The 20,675-nt window shown below is 37.9% G+C and overlaps 1 protein-coding gene across 1 annotated transcript in view; it reads right to left on the bottom strand.

Annotated features, from left to right (window-relative positions):
- Positions 1–20,675, bottom strand: part of SIM1 (SIM bHLH transcription factor 1) — an 89,885-nt gene that overhangs the window by 16,904 nt on the left and 52,306 nt on the right. The window contains exon 9 of the mRNA XM_060753087.2: positions 4,833–4,998. Within this exon, the coding sequence (XP_060609070.2) occupies positions 4,833–4,998 (166 nt within the window). The remainder of the gene's footprint in view (positions 1–4,832; positions 4,999–20,675) is intronic.

The raw sequence follows: 20,675 nt of genomic DNA, 5'->3' as shown, positions 1-20,675 counted from the left end.
GAATATATAAATATATCCATAAGGAGAGTGAAATCTAGAGAAAACCTAAGATTTGGAAAAGGAGAAAACCATTAAGCTATAGTTAACTGTACAGAGGACTGTACATTATTTTTGTATTTAACTAGGATTTGGTTGTTTGAAAGTAACTAATAGTAAAGAATTACTTTAAATAATAAAAAATGGAATGTTACTTTGTAACTATAACTCTTAATTTTCAGGATTTGAAATTCAATTTTTCAAGCAGGTATTTCATGGTGTGTTGTTTTTTTTTTTTCAAATATGTTATCATTGCTATTTGTTTTGGGAATGTTTTGTTTCCTTTTTTTGCATTTCCTTGAGCTATTTTGAACTTAGCAGAACCAGCTGGAATACATTTTGAAATAAATAAATACTGCAGGGGAATGCATGTCTTCTAGAAGCGGTCAGTTTACCACTGACAGGTGATAAACCTATCAGAACAAGACTATAACCTGAATGTTAGTTTGGACACAGGCTTCCTGCCAGAGAATCACAGGTGGCAGCTTTTCCGACAGCCATTCCATATATTTTATAACTCCCAAATTTATTATTGTCATGAACTGCATGTGGAGCAAACCTTTATGATATTTTGAAAGCTGCAGTGGCAAATGGCAGATATGCTTGTTGTTGCTGCTGTGTGCTTTGAAATTATTTCCGGTTTATAGTGACCCTAAGGCGAACATATCACAGGATTTTCCTGGCAAGATTTGTTCAGTGGCCGGGAGGGAGTGGGATGGTGTTGCCTTTGCAACTCATTAAACCAGAAATACGACTATTATAATCACTTGCTGAGAGTAGCTGTTTGAGATTTACAGTGAAGGGGGTACAGCAAATGCCGCCACATAAGTATCTGAACTCACTGCACAAGCTAAATTTTGGAACCATCGCACAGTCAGGGTTTTGCCAATTAAAAGTCCCTGATGACTTCATTATAGAGGTGGTGGTCTGGCAACTGATATTACACAATGTCTGTATTGGTTTGCTACTTTTTTGTCATAAAGTTCACAGATTGCCTGATATTTGGTGCTAAATGACTCTTAAGGAATTGTGGTAGATGGCTGATGCTGTAAAGTAGTATTTAAATCTCTGCTCATTGGCTGTTTCTATTGTAGGCTGATAACAAACTTGGACTCAGATAGTGGCATGTGTCTTCTTGTCATGCATTGCAATTACAGCAGGATAAGTGAGACTTATCAAATAGTGGCATCCCTCTTCTATTCTCCTGGGGAGGGACCTTTGGAAACCATTTCTTTTGCCAAAGGAGGTCATCAATACATTTGTGGTTGTAAAGGGAACACTTTCCAGGCTCTCTCCATTCGGGGGAGTGGCAGGAGACAAGCAATATCATGTGATGAGTCCTAGCCAAAGACACTCCTTGTCCTGCTGTAATTGCATTTGCCTGTCTCATGTGACAAACTATTCTTGCCTTGGGTTGCTGTGAGTTTTCCGAGCTGTAGGGCCATGTTCCAGAAGCATTCTCTCCTGATGTTGCACCCACATCTCTGGCAGGCATCCTCAGAAGTTGTGAGGTTCTACTCTTCATCTACAAAAACTATTATTGCCTTTCATCTACAAAAACTACAAAAAATAGAGGCCATTATACCACTCAGAGAAGAATAAGTTTTGCTAAGTAAAATATAAAGATATTTGCCAAACAGACAAATTAACAAATGAGACAAGCAGGTACCTCAGCTAGGCTATTCCACAAAACAAAAAGGTATTCAAAGACTCTGTGAAATTTATGACACATCCAGACTGATTGAAAAGTTCCAGAATTTGTTCTTATTCTTTCTGATTTTATATTGGATTAAAAGAAATCAAATTGCAGAGCTAATATAAAATGTTTCTGACCATACCAAGAACTGACAGAGAATATTCTGGGATAAACAAAATGTGTATGGCTGTCCAAAATAGAATTAGATAGAATAGGAACAAAATCAGGGACTTTCTGGTCTTTTCAATTAGTCTGGATAAAGTCCAAGTCAAATGATGTCAATAAGTTTTCAATATCACTATCAATAGAATTAAGAGAAGACAGGAGGACATAAATGATTATATAATTTCAGTAACTTCACATAATCCTACCCCATAAAAACCTGTGATTGGAAAGTCCCTTTGAAATCCTATGCCTTCTGGGCAGCTATGTTTCTCTTGAAACGTTTCTCTGGAAATGCTCACATACATCCTGCTCAGGCATGTAGCCCGGGGGGGGGGGGTTGAGGGGCTTCAGCCCCCCCCCCCCAAATTCTCATGGTGGTTTGCGAAAAGGCCTTACTGGTGCATTATTTAAACTGTTATGTTTATTCATATCATGATCTGATCACCATACTCAAACCCCCCCTGAAAAAAACTCAGCCCTCCCCCCCCCCCCCCCGAATCGAAATCCTGGCTACGGGCCTGATACTGCTTACCTGTTTATAGAGCTTTCCTATGAAAGAGTCCTGACTAACCCAGACTCCCTAATTGTTGGAAGTGAAGAAGCATCAAAAACGGGTATATAGAGCAATTAGGAGCAGAGGGAACCTGCAGTGCATGCCTGCTGTCTTGTTTTTACTTCTATTTTCTAGATCTGTGTAACCAAAGGTGTTTTGCTTCCTGCCTGCATGAAGAGGGCACATTCCCTTTCCTCCCTAAAATCTATAGTGTGATTTATTACCTTTTGTTTAAGAAGGGAGCACCACGAGGCCTCTCTGCCTCAGGATGTCACAGGGCCCTTCCAGAAAAGAGCCAAAATGCAAGCCCTGTCCAACTTTTATCTGAGGCATTCAAACGACGGCTCAGATAAAAGAGAATAAATTTTGGTCAAAGCAGGAGAATCCTGCTTTGTCCCTAATTAATTTGATAGCCCGTTAGCCCTGGGCCTTCCTGAAAGGTCTGGGTCTAATTGGGTATTGGGCCTGTGGGTACTGATTACCGGGGACCAGTCCCCAAACCCATCTCGCTTCTTCAGGCTATAGCCTCCCCCCCCCCCGCCCCCAAAAAAGCCTTCAAATAAAAGAAAAACTTACTGGGCTGCCATGCCTCCTCTCCAGAGGCTTCCTGGTGCATAGAAATAATGTTCGAGGAGTTTGGGAGGGGGGAGTTGAGGAGGGAAATTGCTTCCCCCCCCCCCCAGCCTCCTGGCACATCATTTCTACACACCAGGAGGTCTCAGGAGAGGAGGCATGGCAGCCCAGTAAGTTTTTATTTCATTTTCAAAGCCAGTGTAGAAGTTACCACTCTGGCATGGGGACAACCCCCCCCCCCAAAGTCCAGTTCTTTTGGACACCCATGGAGATATTAACCCCCTTCAAAGCAGGTTTAAGCCCTGTCCAGAAGCACCCATACAGACATGAGAGTCAGGATTAGGGACTCTTCTACCAAAGTTAGGTAACTTTTATTTGGTACTGTTCCATTATCCGAGTGGACTCCAAAAGGGGGCCTAGACAGAGAAGGATAGTCCATTTTATGAGGGAGAGAAGTCGTTTTTGCTGGTTATTCCCCCTCCCCCCTTCACATTTCATAAATGTGAGTTGTTTCCACAATGGGGGCATGGCTGGGGGGAATAACAGGAATATAGGGGGAATGGTTTTACTCCTTCAACCCCCTTCCCCCCCATAAAGTGGACTATCCTCCTCTGTTTAGCTCCCTCTAGTGGTCCCCACCTGGGTAATGAAACAGTACCCTTTTGGGTCTATCAATTCTTTTATACAAGTTGTATTACTTACAACAATAAAAGTAAGGGTTTTTTTTTTTTTTACCTTTTTAACCTTACAAGAGCATTCTGCATATTTTCTCTTCTGTTTCCTACCATAAACTTATATATCGCACTGGCTATGCTACACTATGTTTTGCTATAGATACCAAGTATTCCTCCTACACTAATCACATGGAAAAGTTGGATATATAGAAAGCCTTTTCAGGTTAATGTTCTCTGTTTATAGTCATTCAAAAGATGTGGTCAAGAAATCATCTCTGACAAAGATTAAATATTCAAGTTCACAATCTCTAGATGCATAAGGAAGATTCTTGTCAACAGCCTTTTGTGTCTCATAATTCAGAGTTACTTAGTGATATATAGATCAAAAATGTAATATGCACAACAACTTTGCTACGTTCTTGGCTTGCATTCCTGAGGAGTTATTTTTTACTACTAGAAGTTGTACATTACATTTCTAAAGTACTGCCTGATAGAACTCTGAATGCTGAAAGTGAACACGATTGCCTTAGCAGTCCTTTGATTTCAGTGAAATTTATTTCACAATATGCTTGTAACAATACAGTTTAAAGTGGCGGCGCTGGGATGGGGGTGGGGGACACACAAGTGCTCTTTCTAAAAAATGCAGAGTGAAGAGTCACACATTTCCACCATAGTCTGTGGTATCATTCACACTGACAATTTAATGCAGTTGAAACTAGCTTCAAAGTTGTGGCTAGATGACAATCTTCCACAAAAGCATGCAAAAAAGCCCTTAATGTACATCAGTGCTCTGTTGTTTGTATAATAACCATCCACACCTCAAACTGGTTCCAGGATTCCCTATGTAAACATTAACACAGTAAAACCACTTTCTTCAATACTGGTTTCCCATTGCATTAAATAGCCAGTGTAGATGGGCTTAAGGCAGTGTGAGCAAAGTCAAGCCCATTAGTCATATGAGGTTTTAAGGGCTTTTTGAGACACTGGAGACCCCAAATTGCTTTGTCCAGACCCTGCTCTAAAATCTGAAGCCATCCTAAAAGATATGGCTGTAATGTATTGTGTGTTTTAAACATTTTGTAAATAAATTAAACACATTGATAAGCCAAAGCTAAGGTGATCATCTTGATCCTACCTGTGGATATGGTGATGTCCTAGATTTTGACTTGGTGCTTGCGAGACGTGCTTTGCTGCCCTTCCTGTTGTCAGTTATAGTTGGAGTTGAGTTTGCATATGGAAATGATGGCTTTGTAGCTGAAACCTGATCCAGCGAAAGTTGTAGTCCTTTGTATTCTGTATCCCTGAAGAAAAGACATGAATTCTATTTAATATCACCTAGGACAACCAGTTCTAAATTTTCATCAGACATGCGTATCACTTTCTGAACTACAGAAGAAAAGAGGGGGATCCACCAATGGAAGAATGAAAAGAGAGGAGGAGGCCTGAAAGGTGAATCTGGTGCTGCTTCAGCCCAAGGGATGTTAAAGGGATGGCATCTTCCTCGGGTCTAACTGAAACAGTGGCCGGATTCATGTTATTATTGTTATTTCAGGCATTTATATCCCGTCCTACTTACCCCCCCCCCCCCGGGGGGGGGGACTCAGGGCAGCTCACAACCGGCAACCATTAGATGCCAAACAAACAGTAACAATAAAATCACAATTAAAACAATAGTTAAAAATAAATTATAAACCTCCATTTATGTTGGTTCAATATACCATCACTTGGACTCTTTTCAGGAAAAACCAGCAGTGACAAGGCAGGCACATCTGCCAGCTCCATGCAATTTATTTCATCAGTGTTTTATTTCCTTCACATCCGCTGTGTCTGAAGTCTTTTTCTTCTTGTCCCCTTGCCTACACCACTATATATATGCGGACACCATGCATCCACCACTATTTTCAAGGAGTAGCTTAGACAATTTTACATGCATCTTAGCTGTCCTCAGTAGGAACTGGCAAAGTTAATCCCAGATCTAGGGATTGAAAATTCCCATAATCTTTTACCATTGGCCACACAGGCTACAGCTTCTAGAAGTTGATCCAAAACATCTGTAAGACCAATGTTCCCCACCTCTAAGTTTTACAATGCTCGGTGAATATTGTTCCAAGAGCACCTTTGAGGTTTCTGTGCCTCTTTGTTCTTTTCCAAGCTGCAGCTAAATGTAAAATCACATAAAGGAAATCTTCATCTAGACTGAATTATCTCAGATCATTTTACTTGCTACAATATGGGTACTTCTTGGGCCATGCTTCTAGATAGGTTCAGCTGAAGAATCGTGCTTATGATCCGAAAACCAAGTGAGCTGGTAACTAAATGATGAGGTGGCAGTGAGCCTATTCCATCAATATGAAAAGACCTTTGAGGATACTTTCCATATTTGTAGATATGTTTCCAAAATCACAAGTTGTCACCTAATAAAATATGCTCTGCCTCCAGTTTAAAAACTATAGCATTCCAACTCATAAAACTGTACTTACAAGAGTGCTGAGAGCGTTTGATTTTCTAATGTAGTGATAATGTGATAAATTTATCATCAGCAAGCTTGTTGTTCGCATACACAAATTGAGAAGTAGAGGAACTTGTGATAGCAGAAACACAATAGGGGTTCTTTTGAAACAACTATTGCTTGCATTAAAATTGTGATTACTGAATGAGCAACTATGTTGTACAATTCACTTTTGCTCGTAGCACTCCCAGGATTACAGATAAATTCAACAAACACGTACATTTACCCTAGTACGAAATTAGTCTATCAGTCTACTTTTCATTGGTTTTGTCACCAGATTCAAGGCTAATTCCTAAATGTTATTTCCAAGTAGAGTATGCCCACTGAATCAATTGTTGACATGAGTACACAGACAGGAAAATATCTTTGATGTAGTGAATGTACTTTAAATGTGAATGCCAATATGATTCATGCCCATATATTTGAAACATTACCTCCACTGTCTTATCTTTTCATAAAATAGAAAAGAGATAAAGAAAAACTAATATGGTCCCTTTCATAGAACACAATTAGAACACTTTGATTCCACTTTAATAGTAATGGTAATAGTATATGATATCCTGTTTCCATTTAGGGAAGTTTCTATTTAAGGGTGCTCATTTTAAATTTTCTCTAGTGCTCACCAAACTACAATTTCCAGGATGCAACCATAACAGGTAAAGTGGAATCATAGTGTGTAGTGTGAAATGGCTCTATTCACAGAAAAGTCAAATGGAATCTCTTAATGAGCATAATAATAATAAATTAGTCAATCAGAGTAACACTCTCTCAAGCATTCTACTTAAATAGAAACCAACTGGATACCTAATCATCATCAAGCAGTGTAACTTGGTCATTTTGGTTATCCTCTTCTGAACCTTTTCCAGCTGCATAGTATACTTCTTTCACTTGTGGAGGTGAATGGGGGCCCATTCAATCTACACAATTATAGTACTACATTGCAGTTTAAAAGTCATGGCAACATCCAACAGAATCCTAAGATTTGTAGTTTAAGAAAGGGGCATTTAAAATTCTCATCAGGAGAACTTGATAAGTGCTTCACTAAACAACATGTTCCAGGTTGGCAGTTAAAGTGGGGAAAATAATCTATAATTGTGTAGTGTAACTGGGACCCACAACTATGCAAAATTATTGTATGCAGATTCTAACGCAAGCACATTTTGAGCATAATAAATCAAAATTTACAATATTTTGCACATACAAAGCATGATTTTATGTGCAAGACTTGCTGTTTTCTGCACAAAATAATAACATGCAAATGTTGCACGGAATAAGTCCCTAAATGTGAAAAAAATTGTTTATCCAACAGCCTTCTTGTCGAGGTTTCTGAACACTAAAAATACATGTATTTGGTCATTTTCTGAACATTTTTAATATCTTTCCATTCCCCAGAACTACTTACTACAATCCTAGCTCACTTGAAGCCAACTGAAATCCTATTGCTTTATAGATCCTATTGGGGTTTTTTCAGTTTAATTTGGTTTTATTTCACCCTAATGAGCATCACTTTACATTTAGTTGCAATAAATCTCATTTGACATTCTACTGCATATTTTTTCATTCACTGAGATCCTTCTATTTCTCTTTGCAATATGATTTTGTTCTCAGCAACTTACATAATCTGATGTGACAAGCGAATTTAGTCACTCATTGTTAACTCCAGGACATTTATGAACAAATTAAAATAAAATGTTCCCAATGACCAGTAATGTGTACTTTAGGGATGGAAAGAATATTTATTTTTCCTTTTTTTTTTAAAAAAAAAGGGTTTCCTAACAGTCAAAAAGCCTTATTGGGAAAAATAATGGATGAATAAAAATCTGGCCAAATTTTCTCCCAGTATGCAAATGGCCTGAAAAAATATCTGGGGGTTTTGTGCAAAAAAGCCCCTTTTTCTGTGCAGAAAAATCTGTTTCTTTGCATAAACTTTTTTTAGAAAAAAGGGGGGGTGGGGGTGGAAAAAAAAACCCTCACATGTTCCATTACAGAGAATAATTGTTCCATAACATTTCAGAATGTTCAAATATGAGGGCAATACTTTGAAGAATTATTTGTTTTCTCCCATAGCGGGGTAAAAACTCCCATAATCATTCATTCTTCATATCAGAACAAAATGGTCAAGGATTTACACCCTAGCAAGAGTGCATTCAGATGCAGAGATGAATCTATATACCTCAGTGCAAAACATTTTTGTAAAGAGTCCTTTGAGAAGAAATTGGACATTTTTTCAAGGCATAATTGTTAAACAAAGCAAGAACAAACTTGAAATGATCCATTTTTAAGTATGTAGTTCTCCAACAGGCATCATATACTTCTGGTAGAAAGGGCTAGGTGATGGTTTGGTCATACACTGTATGTGAACTCAGGAAAAAACAAATCTTGAAATGACTAAAAATGTTGAACTCAGCTCCAGTTTTTGCTCTAATCTTTCTGCAGCTTTTTTTTGCTGTGGAACTGTACATATTTAATCAACAGCTGATAAATGCATTTTAACAAAGGAGTTATTCATGGCACAACTTTGATCATACAATGAGCAGAGAGATCTTTGCCCACCACAAAATTGAAATACTGCAATAAGCCAAGAGCAGTGAGACATTACACTGTGATAAACCAGGCATCCTGTGGAAAAGTATCAGACCTAATTTGTACTATACACTCCCAAAATCCATGAAAGGTTATTAATGTTCCTGTTCAAAAAGTTTGCTTTTTTAACCATGCACACCAGAATTATAATTAATCTGAATGTACAAATACTTCTGACTATTTGTCTGTGGGCACCAATATTTATTTCTGTAGGAAGGGAGACGGGACACAAAGAACATTTTGTAAAATAGCCTGACCCAGGTTGCTTGGCATGAAGCTACCTTCTTCCACCACTGTTATTTAATTACTTGCATTCATAGCCTTGTTATCTCTAAGATTGCATTTAAAATACAGTTGGCACAACTAGTAGCCATAGTCTAATCTCCATGAATGTGTCTAACCTCAAAGCTGTGTGACTTTATGGCCATCACCACCACATGTGATTGCTACTTTCAGAATTTAATTAATGTAGAGCTGGGGAATGTGTGATCTTATTGTTGTTGAACTGTAATTACCATAATTCCTATCCTAAGGTTTGATCCTAACTAGTTGGATTTGAGGTGGTAGAATGAGTGCAGCTACTTCATGTGGTAAAGAACATTAGTGACTCTTCCCTAAGATGATACCTGTCCTATAAAAACAATACTATGTCTCTTAATTTTCACATACAGGTCAAATTCTTCTGGAACATGCCCATACAGCCCAGAAAATTCACAACAACCCAGTGATTAAGGCCATGAAAGCCTTCAACAATGCACAAGTCAAACAGTTTTAGACCTGGGGGAAAAGCGACTCATTTTCCCTAACTTGTGCAGCTCACATTGATATGTCCCAGTATTTTTAATGACTGAGCTCTCCTATAAGAACAAAGTTCACTGATTAATAGCTGTGCTGCTCCAGGAAAAGCAGAACTGAGAAGATGAGTTATTGCAGTAATCACCTATGTACCCAGGAGATTTGTCTCTGTATTTTTTGTATATTTTTTATTGTCCTTCCAGAAATGCATTCATGGGCAGACTGGAGACTCTTGCCCCAACAAAATCGCAGAAAAGGCAAAAAGACTGCTTAACTATGTGGCAGCTCAATCAGCAAGTTGAAATTCTAGCATGAAGCAACTGTAATGAGTGCTGATAGTGACAAATAGATATTTCAGCATCATTCAGGCTAATTAGTGTTACATATACATAAGAAAAGATACAAACCATATGAAACCCAGCATATAAATAGATGTTCTGTTTCAAAATAGGGTGGGTGTGTAAGTAAGTAGCAGGCTGTGAACTATAGTGACCTCAGTATTGGCGCCTTCAGGAGGCATACAGAGCTAAATGATGGCCTATGAATCAAATAGCTTATATTATGCCAGGGATGGGGATATCTTGATCCACCAACTCTAGAATGATATTTCAAGTCTTACCTCACTTGTCTGAGTCTGATGAAATCTGTAGTCCAACAATGTTGGGAGGGTTATAGGTTCCCTATGGCTGGATTTCTTATAAAAGCACATAAATTAACATCCATGATCAAGAAGTAGGAGAAATCGCATTTCAATTCTGGGATACCTAATGAGTGATTGCAACTCTAATAAAAGATAGATTTTAAGGACGCTAACTAACTTAAACATTTATAAATAAGATATTTTAATTGCTTTTGGTCAACAGCCTCTGTAACTTTCCAAAGAAAAGGAAAAAATTCAGAGATCTAACTCCCAAAGTTTCAATTTTAAGATGAAAAACTGAAATGTAAAGTCAAAAATAATAAAGGGCACATTTGCCACTTATAGCAAGGGCTTTCTTAAATCAAAACACACCACAGCACGTTTTAAAATGTGTTTGCTCTCCTTGCTTTCTTGTTATTGAGTGCATTCAAGTCACTTCCAACTTACGGTAACTCTAAGTTGAATCTGGAAGACCTCATTAGAAGAGGACTGGCTCAGCTAAAGAAGCCATAGCCTTAAGTTTGCAAGATCTAATCAAGTCACTTAGTAAAGGAATGTTTTAGCGGTCTCTTATTCACAGGGTCATGTTGAAATGAACTTACTGACAATTAACAACAAATGTTAATATATCATGGGATTACCTTGGCAAAGTTTGCTCAGAGAGGTTTGCCATTGCCTTGCTTTGAGGCTGAGAGTGTATGACTTACTCAAGGTCACCCAGTGGGCTTCTACAGCCCTGGTCTCCTGGAGTCATAGTTGAACATTAAACCTATAGCTCAAATACACAAATTGTCAATTATTACATATTTCACCAATGTGCCTTCATTCTCCTTCACTTTTGGTGTCAATCCATGTGCTTCTGGAAGAAATTCATAGGCCTGGAGAGCCAATGGCAGTTGTTCCCATGACAGTTGGCTAACGGACTTGTAATACTTTTAAAATTAATCCAAGAACCTTAAAACATAAAGATAAACATTGAGGGTCACATAAGTATCCGCATGAAAGAGCTGATAAATGAATGTTTTTGAAAGAGATCACCACCATAAATGGGTTAAGATGATGCCAAGAAGATGTAGAGCAGCCAACTTGGAGAACTTTCCAACTCGGAAGTTCCACTAATGTAAGTTCACAGTGCCAATGGAAACTGCTTTTATCTGTCATCAATCAATTTGGCATGGTATGAAAGTGAATCACTGGAAAACATTGTCCAAGCCTAGGGAAAGAAATAGTAGACAAAAAGAAAGCAGGCTCTATGATTATTCTTCTTATGTTTCCTAAACTATCTGGGAAAACTGAATTTATAAAAATTGCCTGTCAAAAAAGTTACCTTGATCAGAAAACAAACCTCAGAAATAAATATCAATATGAATAATAACTTGGAGATTTTCAGAACTACAACACAGCTGAAGTTACTTGTACTATCAAGAAGTCAAATATTTACAAGTTTGGAGGATCCCATAACATAATCTGGGCAATTGCACTGTTGAGTATTTTTCAGTTTCTTCAGATGACTGATTCAAACATTTACCCTTGGTTTTGGTTAAAGAAAGGGCAATCTTTGCCCAAATTAAAATTATATTCTGAAGAGTCAGACGGTGTACTTAATATCAAAGGCTAGTTGGCATGCCGGCTATATATATATTACCTCCAGTTTCAGAGGCAGTATACTTTTGAATAACATAAGCAGACAGATGCCCTTCAGCTCATTCCCTACTGCAGGCTTCGCAAAGGCTCAATAATAGCTACTGTAGATAAATTATATTTTATTTTGATAAGATTAAGCCATTTCAGGCAGTTTGCTCTGTGAACCTTTTTGACAGGCACTATATGCACAATTATCAAATCAGCATCAAGAATTGCATGTACAACTGAATTATTTTATTGGGGTTGTCAAATGAGCAATTAAAGAGGCTTAATTGTAAGGTGATGAATTATATGATATTGGCTGCAAGGCTGTTGTATGCCCAGAGCCTGAGAAATAATTGTGTGTCTATGAAAGAATAGACTTTTTAAAATTTTAAAATGCCATGAATTGACAAATGATCTATTTTGATTAGAGAGAAGTCATTAGACAACTTCTTTAAAAACTGGGAATATTTTTTTATCTTTCATAAAGAAGAAAGAAGGTAAGATCATGTTTGCAAGATTCAATTTTTTTTGTTGAATTTTAAGTCAGAAGATATATATTTTAGTTAAGCAGTATATAACATGCTCTAATTTTTCGGTCTTTAGTTTGGAAGAAGGGAAGTCAATTTTATAAAATCGTTTATGTAGGAGAGGGAGGTGGAAGGAGGAAGGATTCAGGTAATTTGTAGTGCTTAGTGTGTTTATTGTAGTGTGTTATGTTGTCAAATACAAAAAAAATATTTTAAAAAATTGCATGCACAACTTGAATACTGGTTACAGATTTGAAGTTCTAGCAACAATTACTACTACTACTACTACTACTACTACTAATGCCCCGCTTTTTCTCTCCACAAAATGTGCACGATACATTTGTGCATGCAACTGCTAATTCATGAAGGAATTTGCATACAATATTTTTTGTGCATACTCTTACCAGATCACAAGGTTCAAGTTATAGAACTGACTAAATGCCATGTCAATGGTTGCGATGGACTGACTAGTGACTATACTAATAACATGTTGTCGAATTACTTTTTTGAACTACAATTCCTCAAACTCTTGGTGAGTGGGCATTCAGCCTCAAAAAGTAGAATTTCCACCATACTATGTCACTATTAACTTTATATCAGTGCCATTGAAAAGATATGCCATGTAATGTCAGGTCTAGTTTATGGGTTGGAGGTTTGCTGCTGAGGTTCGCATTGTGATACCCGCACCCATGCCCCCTTATAATCTATACACACAATAAAAGTGAAAATATGTGCGTATGTGTGTGGCTGGGGTGTCCACTGACATAGACAAGTTCTTGCTTCCACAAACATTGTTCCCTCTACTCAGGAGACACCAATGGCCCTCCCTGCAATGACATTGCAGGTTATAGTGAGTGCCGTGAACATGTACAAGAGCCCTGCCAATGTCCTCCACAAACACCATACTACCTACCATCCAAGTGAAGGCTTTCATGACCCCGCCCACTGCCTCTCCCATAACCCTTTCCAATTCTTTTCTATGGCAAACAGCAAACAGAGGAATTGATCAGTAACTGAAGGTTTGGGGAGAATTCACCATGATTAATAGGAGTTGTAGGTACTGGGATGTATAGTTCAGTTTCAATCTAAGAGAACTATGAACTTCAACCATGATGGACCTGGAACTAACTTGGCACACAGAATCCCCATGACCAACCAAAATACTGGAAGTCTTTGGAGTTATAGTTCACCTACATATAGGGCCCTTCCACACAGCCCTATATCCCAGAATATCAAGGCAGAAAATACTACAATATCTGCTTTGAGCTGGCTTATCTGAGTCCACACCCAGATAATGTGGGATTTTCTGCCTTGATATTCTGAGATATAGGACTGTGTGGAAGGGCCCCCAGAGTGCACTATGAACCCAAACAATGATGGATCTGAACCAAACTTGGCATGCATACCTGATATGCCCAAATTTGAATACTGGTGGGTTTTCAGGGTAATTGGCTTAGACATTTTGCAGTTGGAGGTCCTGGAATTTATAGTTCACCTGCAATCAATGAACATGCTGAACTCCACCAAAGGCAGAATTGGACCACAGAGCCCTCACACAGAGCCCTCGTGACCAGCAAAAAATACTGGAAGAATATGGGGAAAATTCACCTTGATTTGGGGAGTTGTAGTTCACCTACAACCAGAGAGCACATTGGTGTTTGGGAACCCAAACACCAATGGATCTGGACCAAACTTCCAAAACAATGGTTCAAATCTTCCCATAAATGCTTCCTTTAAATGCAACAACCATACAAATGAAAAATATGCCTTTCACATTAACTCACAAAAGCTGTTTCGATGTTTGTATTAACTTAATAAATGGGAAAGTTGGCTAAGAGAGAAGCTGTCTGAAAAGTACCCTGAGAACATTCAACAATCACCCTGGATAGGCACCAAAGATATAAAGAGGGGAGCTTGAGTCAATGTTTCATTTTAAAATAATACGTTTTTCACGATGCTGAATCCCATGGCACAATCCTGCAGTGTCAACACTGGACATGTTAGTGTGTTGATTTAGTTTTGATACCATCGTTTCCATTACTTTAAATTCATATATGCATTTTTTAGCAGCATATCTGCTGAGGATATGCTAAAAGTCTATTAGATGAGAGGCAAAACAGCCTTTTTTCTCCCCTGCCCCTCCCTTTAAAAATGCATCTTCTCAAAGCCAACCTTTGCAGTACATTTCCACTTTAATATCAGCGCATTTATGCATAAACAGTATCTCTTATTTGTATTAATGGCACAGAGATGTAAATCCTCACACACTGCTGGGAAAGCATCCCCCATTATATGCAAAGTTAATAAGGACCCCCAACTGTTTCCCAGACTACACATTTTCACCTCAATCTTCAGTGCAATCTTTTTTTACATGTTTGGAAAAAAAACCCATTAATGCCAGTGATGTTAGATTGAACATCCCAAGATCCAAGTTCAATTTCTTATTTTACTGTAATAAGAATCTCAGATGATCTTGGGCTAGTCATTCTGTGTAGAGATTTTCAGAAACACTTGACTTGGAGCTAACCTAGGCTCCAAAAACTGTTGATAGTTAAAGCGACTAGTGGGAAACTCCTCATTTCCCTTGGAACAATGTGTGCTCAGAGAAAAAACTATAGCACTTTTTTTTACCTTACAAAGTCTTCAGTTGTGAATGGGTTTGGAAGCTTCAGTAGAGGAGCAGGACAAAATCCACTTTTTATTACTTTGAAAATGTAACTTTTACATTTAAGTTCAATGGAAAAAAGCACAATTTCAGTCATTTTGCTTCAACTGCATTAAATCTGCAGAAAAACAATTACACTTGGATAGCTTGGAAGTAGAAGGTTTAATTTCACAGCCCAGTCCGTTACTCCATTCATCCAACAAAACAATCCTATTGCCTTGAACTTAAATAGAAATATTAGCATTGGATTTTCAGTTTTCAAGACTACATATTTAACATAGAATTGTCTTTGTCTCTGGTTTTCTCCAGAGAATCAAAAATGCAGTGCTACCTGTTATTTTCTGGGGTTTTCCATTCTCAATTCTGGCTTTGCTAAAAGTTCATATTCAATTATTTCTTAAATTCAAATCTTATACCAAGAACTATCAGAAGAATATCTGCTGGTTGTACTAATGTAGGATCTGTTTAAGATCATTTCCATTTGGCTTTTTTAAAAAAACAACAACAACCACAGAGCGCCAAAATTGTAGCCACAGTTTATATCAGGGATTGGAAATCTCTTATCAAATAACTACAGCCCATAGACATCCAACAAGCATCCAACAAGCATTTTCTGCCCCTATCCCCAGTCCATGATTGGAGATATGAAGCTATTTAAAGGTCAGGTGCTGATAGCTATTGCTTGGAAATGAGCTCTGATTTCCAGTCCAGAAAGGTATTGAACAAAAGGGAGTTTTGGGTTGCTCAGTGCATAGAATCAAAATGTACTTTACATGTCTTCTCCAAGGTTTACTCTGAGCAGTCAAGAACTGACCTGCACTTTGCATCCTTTGTGAAGAAATGCTCTCATTGGCAAGAATGACACCAGGCCTCACTCACTTTAGTTTTGTGCTCTTAATGCCAGCCACAACTGGAAACCATTTCCTGGGGGCTTTCCTAAATTGAAACTCTTCCCCTGGGATAAACAAAATCCACCTCAGTTTTGTAAATTGCTCCACACTGAGCTTTATAAATCATGTGACTACAGAGCAGGAATCTTGTATGTGTTTGCATCTTCAAATCACATGCTGATTAATGTTGAACCCATGAATTTCATAGGGGTTTGTTTACTCAAGAAATTTTTTGTCATTGCCTGTCTCTGAAATATGATCTACAACACCTAGTCTTCCTGGACACTCACCTATTTAAAAACTAACCAGGACTGACCTCTTTAGCTTCCAAGAACAAATGGATTCTTCAGGGTACCTTCTCCCAAAGCAAGAAACCCATAGCTAAGGCAAATCTGACAGATGATCACCTCTGACTATTGCCTTAGCCACATTCACATTTTACTTCATTTAGATTCTATTGAGGCCTCTCCTTCCAAAACTGTATAATACCAGGTGCCACTTTTAGGTGGTGAACTAGCATTCCACAAATATCAAACATGAAAGGAGAATATGGTTTTTCCCAACCAAAATTTGACAAGTAAGGATGAAGCAGAATGGTTTAATCAGAGGTAAATCTCATTGTGTTTAATGGGACATAATCCCTAGAAAGTGAATTCACCTTAACTGGCATATAGGATGCCTAGGGACAATAAATCAAAAAACCATCCCAGTAAGATTTGTCATCTTACCATTTGACAGAATAATTTGGTGATGACAGTCCTTTAAAAGTGGAAACAGCTTTCACTGGCTTCATGGGGGAACCAACCATGATTTATAATGAACTGAGAATGCATCTTCTGAGCATATAAATAAATAAATTTTGGACGGGTGGATGAAATGAAGAACCATAGTTTGCTTCCAAAATGATTTTTGAAGAATAGTCACATGTAAGGGAGATCTATTCACTGAATACTAAGTAAATAACCACACTACATTTAGTGTTAGACATAAATCATCAAGTCAATAAAAGAATTGCTGCACTTCTTAAATGAATAAATAGTAAAAATATTTTTAAACACTGAAAATAAATGTTAACTTATTTGTAATCTGTTCACATATGTAAACAGCTCCCCAGCCACCCAGTAGCCTTTCCAGCTGAATCATTCTGGGAACTGTAGATCTAAAATGTAACTTGTCCAAGCTTTGGGAAGATTGGCAACAGTCTTCCAGGCTTTATATTGGGAATCTTGCTTGGCTTAGGTTGGAAATGCAAGAAACAGAGCCTTCTCTGTCATTGAGCTATAGCCCTACTTATCAAAAACTTATTTTGGTGACAATGTAGAACTACTGGACTTCCTTGTCTCTGATTTGCTTTGCGGGCAGGAAATTGTGGTTTGAAATGGCAGCAGAGTGGCTTTGGTTTGAATTCAAGAAAAAGAAGAAACTATGAATGAGGGAGAACAACTTCCCATGAAATTGCTCATTTCCTCTCCTGAGAAGTTTATAAGATGAAACTGGATAAACCATAATCAGATGTTGGACTGATAGGCTTAGAGGCTGACTGGAGCTCATGAGACATGCAGTAACATGGCCATTCAGAGGAAGGCATACCTCCTTAACCATTATATTTATTGATAGATATTCAAACCTATTTTTCTATTTAACCTAAACATTTTTCACTACATCTTATATATTTGATCCACAATTAAGCCTCTTGTAGGTTGCTAATCACTGGATTTTTTAAAAAAAAGTATTAATGATATTGTGCAAACAATTCTTTCATGCCAAAGGCCTATCAAATTTCACAGACTTTGGTCTTTAATTGGATTTGTTCTCATCTAATCTGTTTAAGCCCTTGATGCTGTAATGCTTGACTAAATAGACATTCAGCACCCTTATTCAAACTGGTAAAACAAATGTGAGACTTGGTCTTGGAATATAAATAAATGCCATGCCATTATTATTATATGCCTTTATTACATACCTCACTCTGGGATTGGTAGGAGGGGGAAAACAGTGAAATACCTTGAGAAACCAACATTTGGTGCACCAAACCTATAGCAAAAAAATTAGGAATGAGGAATCTCTTCAGCTAAAAGCATTGATTTCAAGGAAACAGAATGCCATAAAATCATAGATGAGCCCCTAATTCACCTCAGATTACATAGTATTTGTCAACAGTGCCAGCACACACCTATCCAGTGTCACTGAAATTCTTAACGACAGCATAGAATTTTTCTTATTTGGATTATTACTTAATTTTAAGTCAAGGATGCACACTAGGTTCCGTCTTGATCTATGTATTCAATATTGCCTATAGGAGACAGGGGCCATACACAGATGCAAATTTTATTACTGGTTTAATTACTTTTTCACTTTTCTATGAGATGAAAGTTTTCTATGCTTGCTTTAACTGTTATAAGCCACTTTGAGTCCTGGACAGGGTCAGGGATTGGAGAGAGAAACTGGGAAATAAATAAATAGTTATTGCCTATCTTGCGATCTGCGCAGACACAAAAACAAACAGTATTTCTCAGCAATTGTCCATATAAAGCTCTCTCTGACACACAAAGATTGTGGTGTTTCTATTATCCTCTGTGCAGGTCACAGAACAACACATCTCAGCCTGTGGTCCTTATCAGCAATGTGAGGTATTATAGAAGCTAGAGAAATGGGCTTATGATCTGGGGAACATTATCAGACATCCCTCAGTCTGTATTGGCATGCTTAGTATATGCTTTTTCAGACACACATATGCTACATTTATAACCTTATGTCTAAAAAATGTGTGAAGGTAAGAGCTACGTTGAATCAGACCAAACCAAAGACCCATGTGGTCCAACCTTTTGTCTTCCCTGAGCTCAGCCAGCTATCTCTGGGAAAATCACAACAGAATAAGAGCAAAATAGGACCATGTTCCAGATGTTATAGTGTTCAAAGAGATATTGCTTCTGACATCAGTGAAATATAGCCATCATGGCTAGAAGTCATTCGTAATCTTACCCTCCATGGTTTTGTCTAATCCGCTTTCTAAGTCACTCCAGCTGATAACTAACACTACCTCTTGTGGTAATGCACTCCATAGATTTATCACTGTTTATCACAGTAGTATCACAAAGGGAGAAACATTTCTTCCTCTCCCTTTGTCCATTCTGTTCATAAAGTTTTCTCTATGATGCCTTAAGAGAAAACATCCCAAACAACCTTCCTCACAAGGAAGAGTTATTTCACCACTTAATTTTAGATTGCAGAACCATCTTTTCTTCTTTCCGGTCATGGTCACTGCAACTGCACACAGTATTCCAAGAATTGTTTACACTGCAGCTTTGTATAAAGGCATTACCATGTTATTGTTCACTCTGTCAATTAAAGGAAAAGCCTTATAGACATTTCTGCAATCTACTTCTGTTCTTATCATAGCAGCTGGGATTAACTGGAAGTTTCTCATTCAAATACTAAGCAGGGCTGACCATGTTTAGTTCCCAAAATCAAGCAGGATCCAGCACCTTTATGGTATTTATAGTATCTGCATTAGCACTCACACCTAGAATTCCTCTGCTTGTTGTGTTGCTCCCTTTGGAAACTGTGCCTACCCCTTTCCTTTGGATATCTAAACAATGTCTCTAAATGGCCAACTGAAGTCTGACTGCACTACAATGCTAGAATCACAACAACTATAATGACCCGTGATAATTGTCAATTAAGAGACCTTGGACTGGAACTCTGGACTATGATTTGGATTTGCGGACTCAGACTTGGTTCTGTTAATATTTTAAAGGCCAATATTTTTAATGTATTTATGTTGCTGTTGACTTTTTTATGTGAATTGTTGTGTTATTTGTCAGCATCTAATGACTGCCAATTGTAAGCCATTCTGAGTCCCCCTTCAGGGCAGAATACAAATGCTCTAAATAAATAAATAAATAAATAAATAAACTTTTGGGGTTGAGGAGTGGAATTCTTGTTGGTGGACAATGCCCATGTTACCCTTTCTCCCATAGCTACATGCCAAGTTCTATCAATTGTCACGAGGTAGCATGGAATGGAAAATTTGTTCTTTAATAGTCACTAAAGGGCTTGGACATTTTCATGCACAATGATAAGATTTTCAGTTATTCAGTACAATAAGAGCTGTGTTACTGATTTTAGTTGGATGATTAATGCTGCAATTTATACACATTTACCCAAGAAAAAATGAACTGCACTTCTGGGTGGATACATCAAGTACTGTATGCACCTCTTCTCCCCCCCCCCCCCCCCCCATCATTTCTATTTAAACATAGAACAGTGTGTTCTCTTGCTTGTTTCAAAAAGGAAATAACAGAGACTATTTGGGATTGTTTCATTTTGGGCAGTGACCGGGTGAAAAGGCCAATTAAAATGTATTAAAAATAGAGAAAGAGTGATCCAATGGGGACAAAGAGGATCAAAGCCATGATGCCAGACATGGTTGAGCTGTTTCTACTTGGCTCACAAGTATGTACATATATAAAACAGTGCCCCAATATGGGTAGTGAATTAATAAGAGTGAATAATCCACAAACAGGAATTAAAATGACAATCCTATAATTCCCAACCAGTCCTAATTGTGGCCATTGAGACAAAAGATCTTCATTCCATGATCTCCAAAGCACCAGGTAGTGGAAAATTGTTCTTACGTGCCTTCAAGTCATTGACAACTGATAACCCTAAGGTGACTCTATCACAGGGTTTTCTGAGACTGAAAGTATGTAACTTATCTAGGGTCATCCAATGGGTTTC

The sequence above is a fragment of the Anolis sagrei genome, chromosome 1 (assembly GCF_037176765.1).
Source record: "Anolis sagrei isolate rAnoSag1 chromosome 1, rAnoSag1.mat, whole genome shotgun sequence".
Classification (NCBI taxonomy): domain Eukaryota; kingdom Metazoa; phylum Chordata; class Lepidosauria; order Squamata; family Dactyloidae; genus Anolis; species Anolis sagrei.
This window is presented reverse-complemented; position numbering and strand designations above follow the sequence as displayed.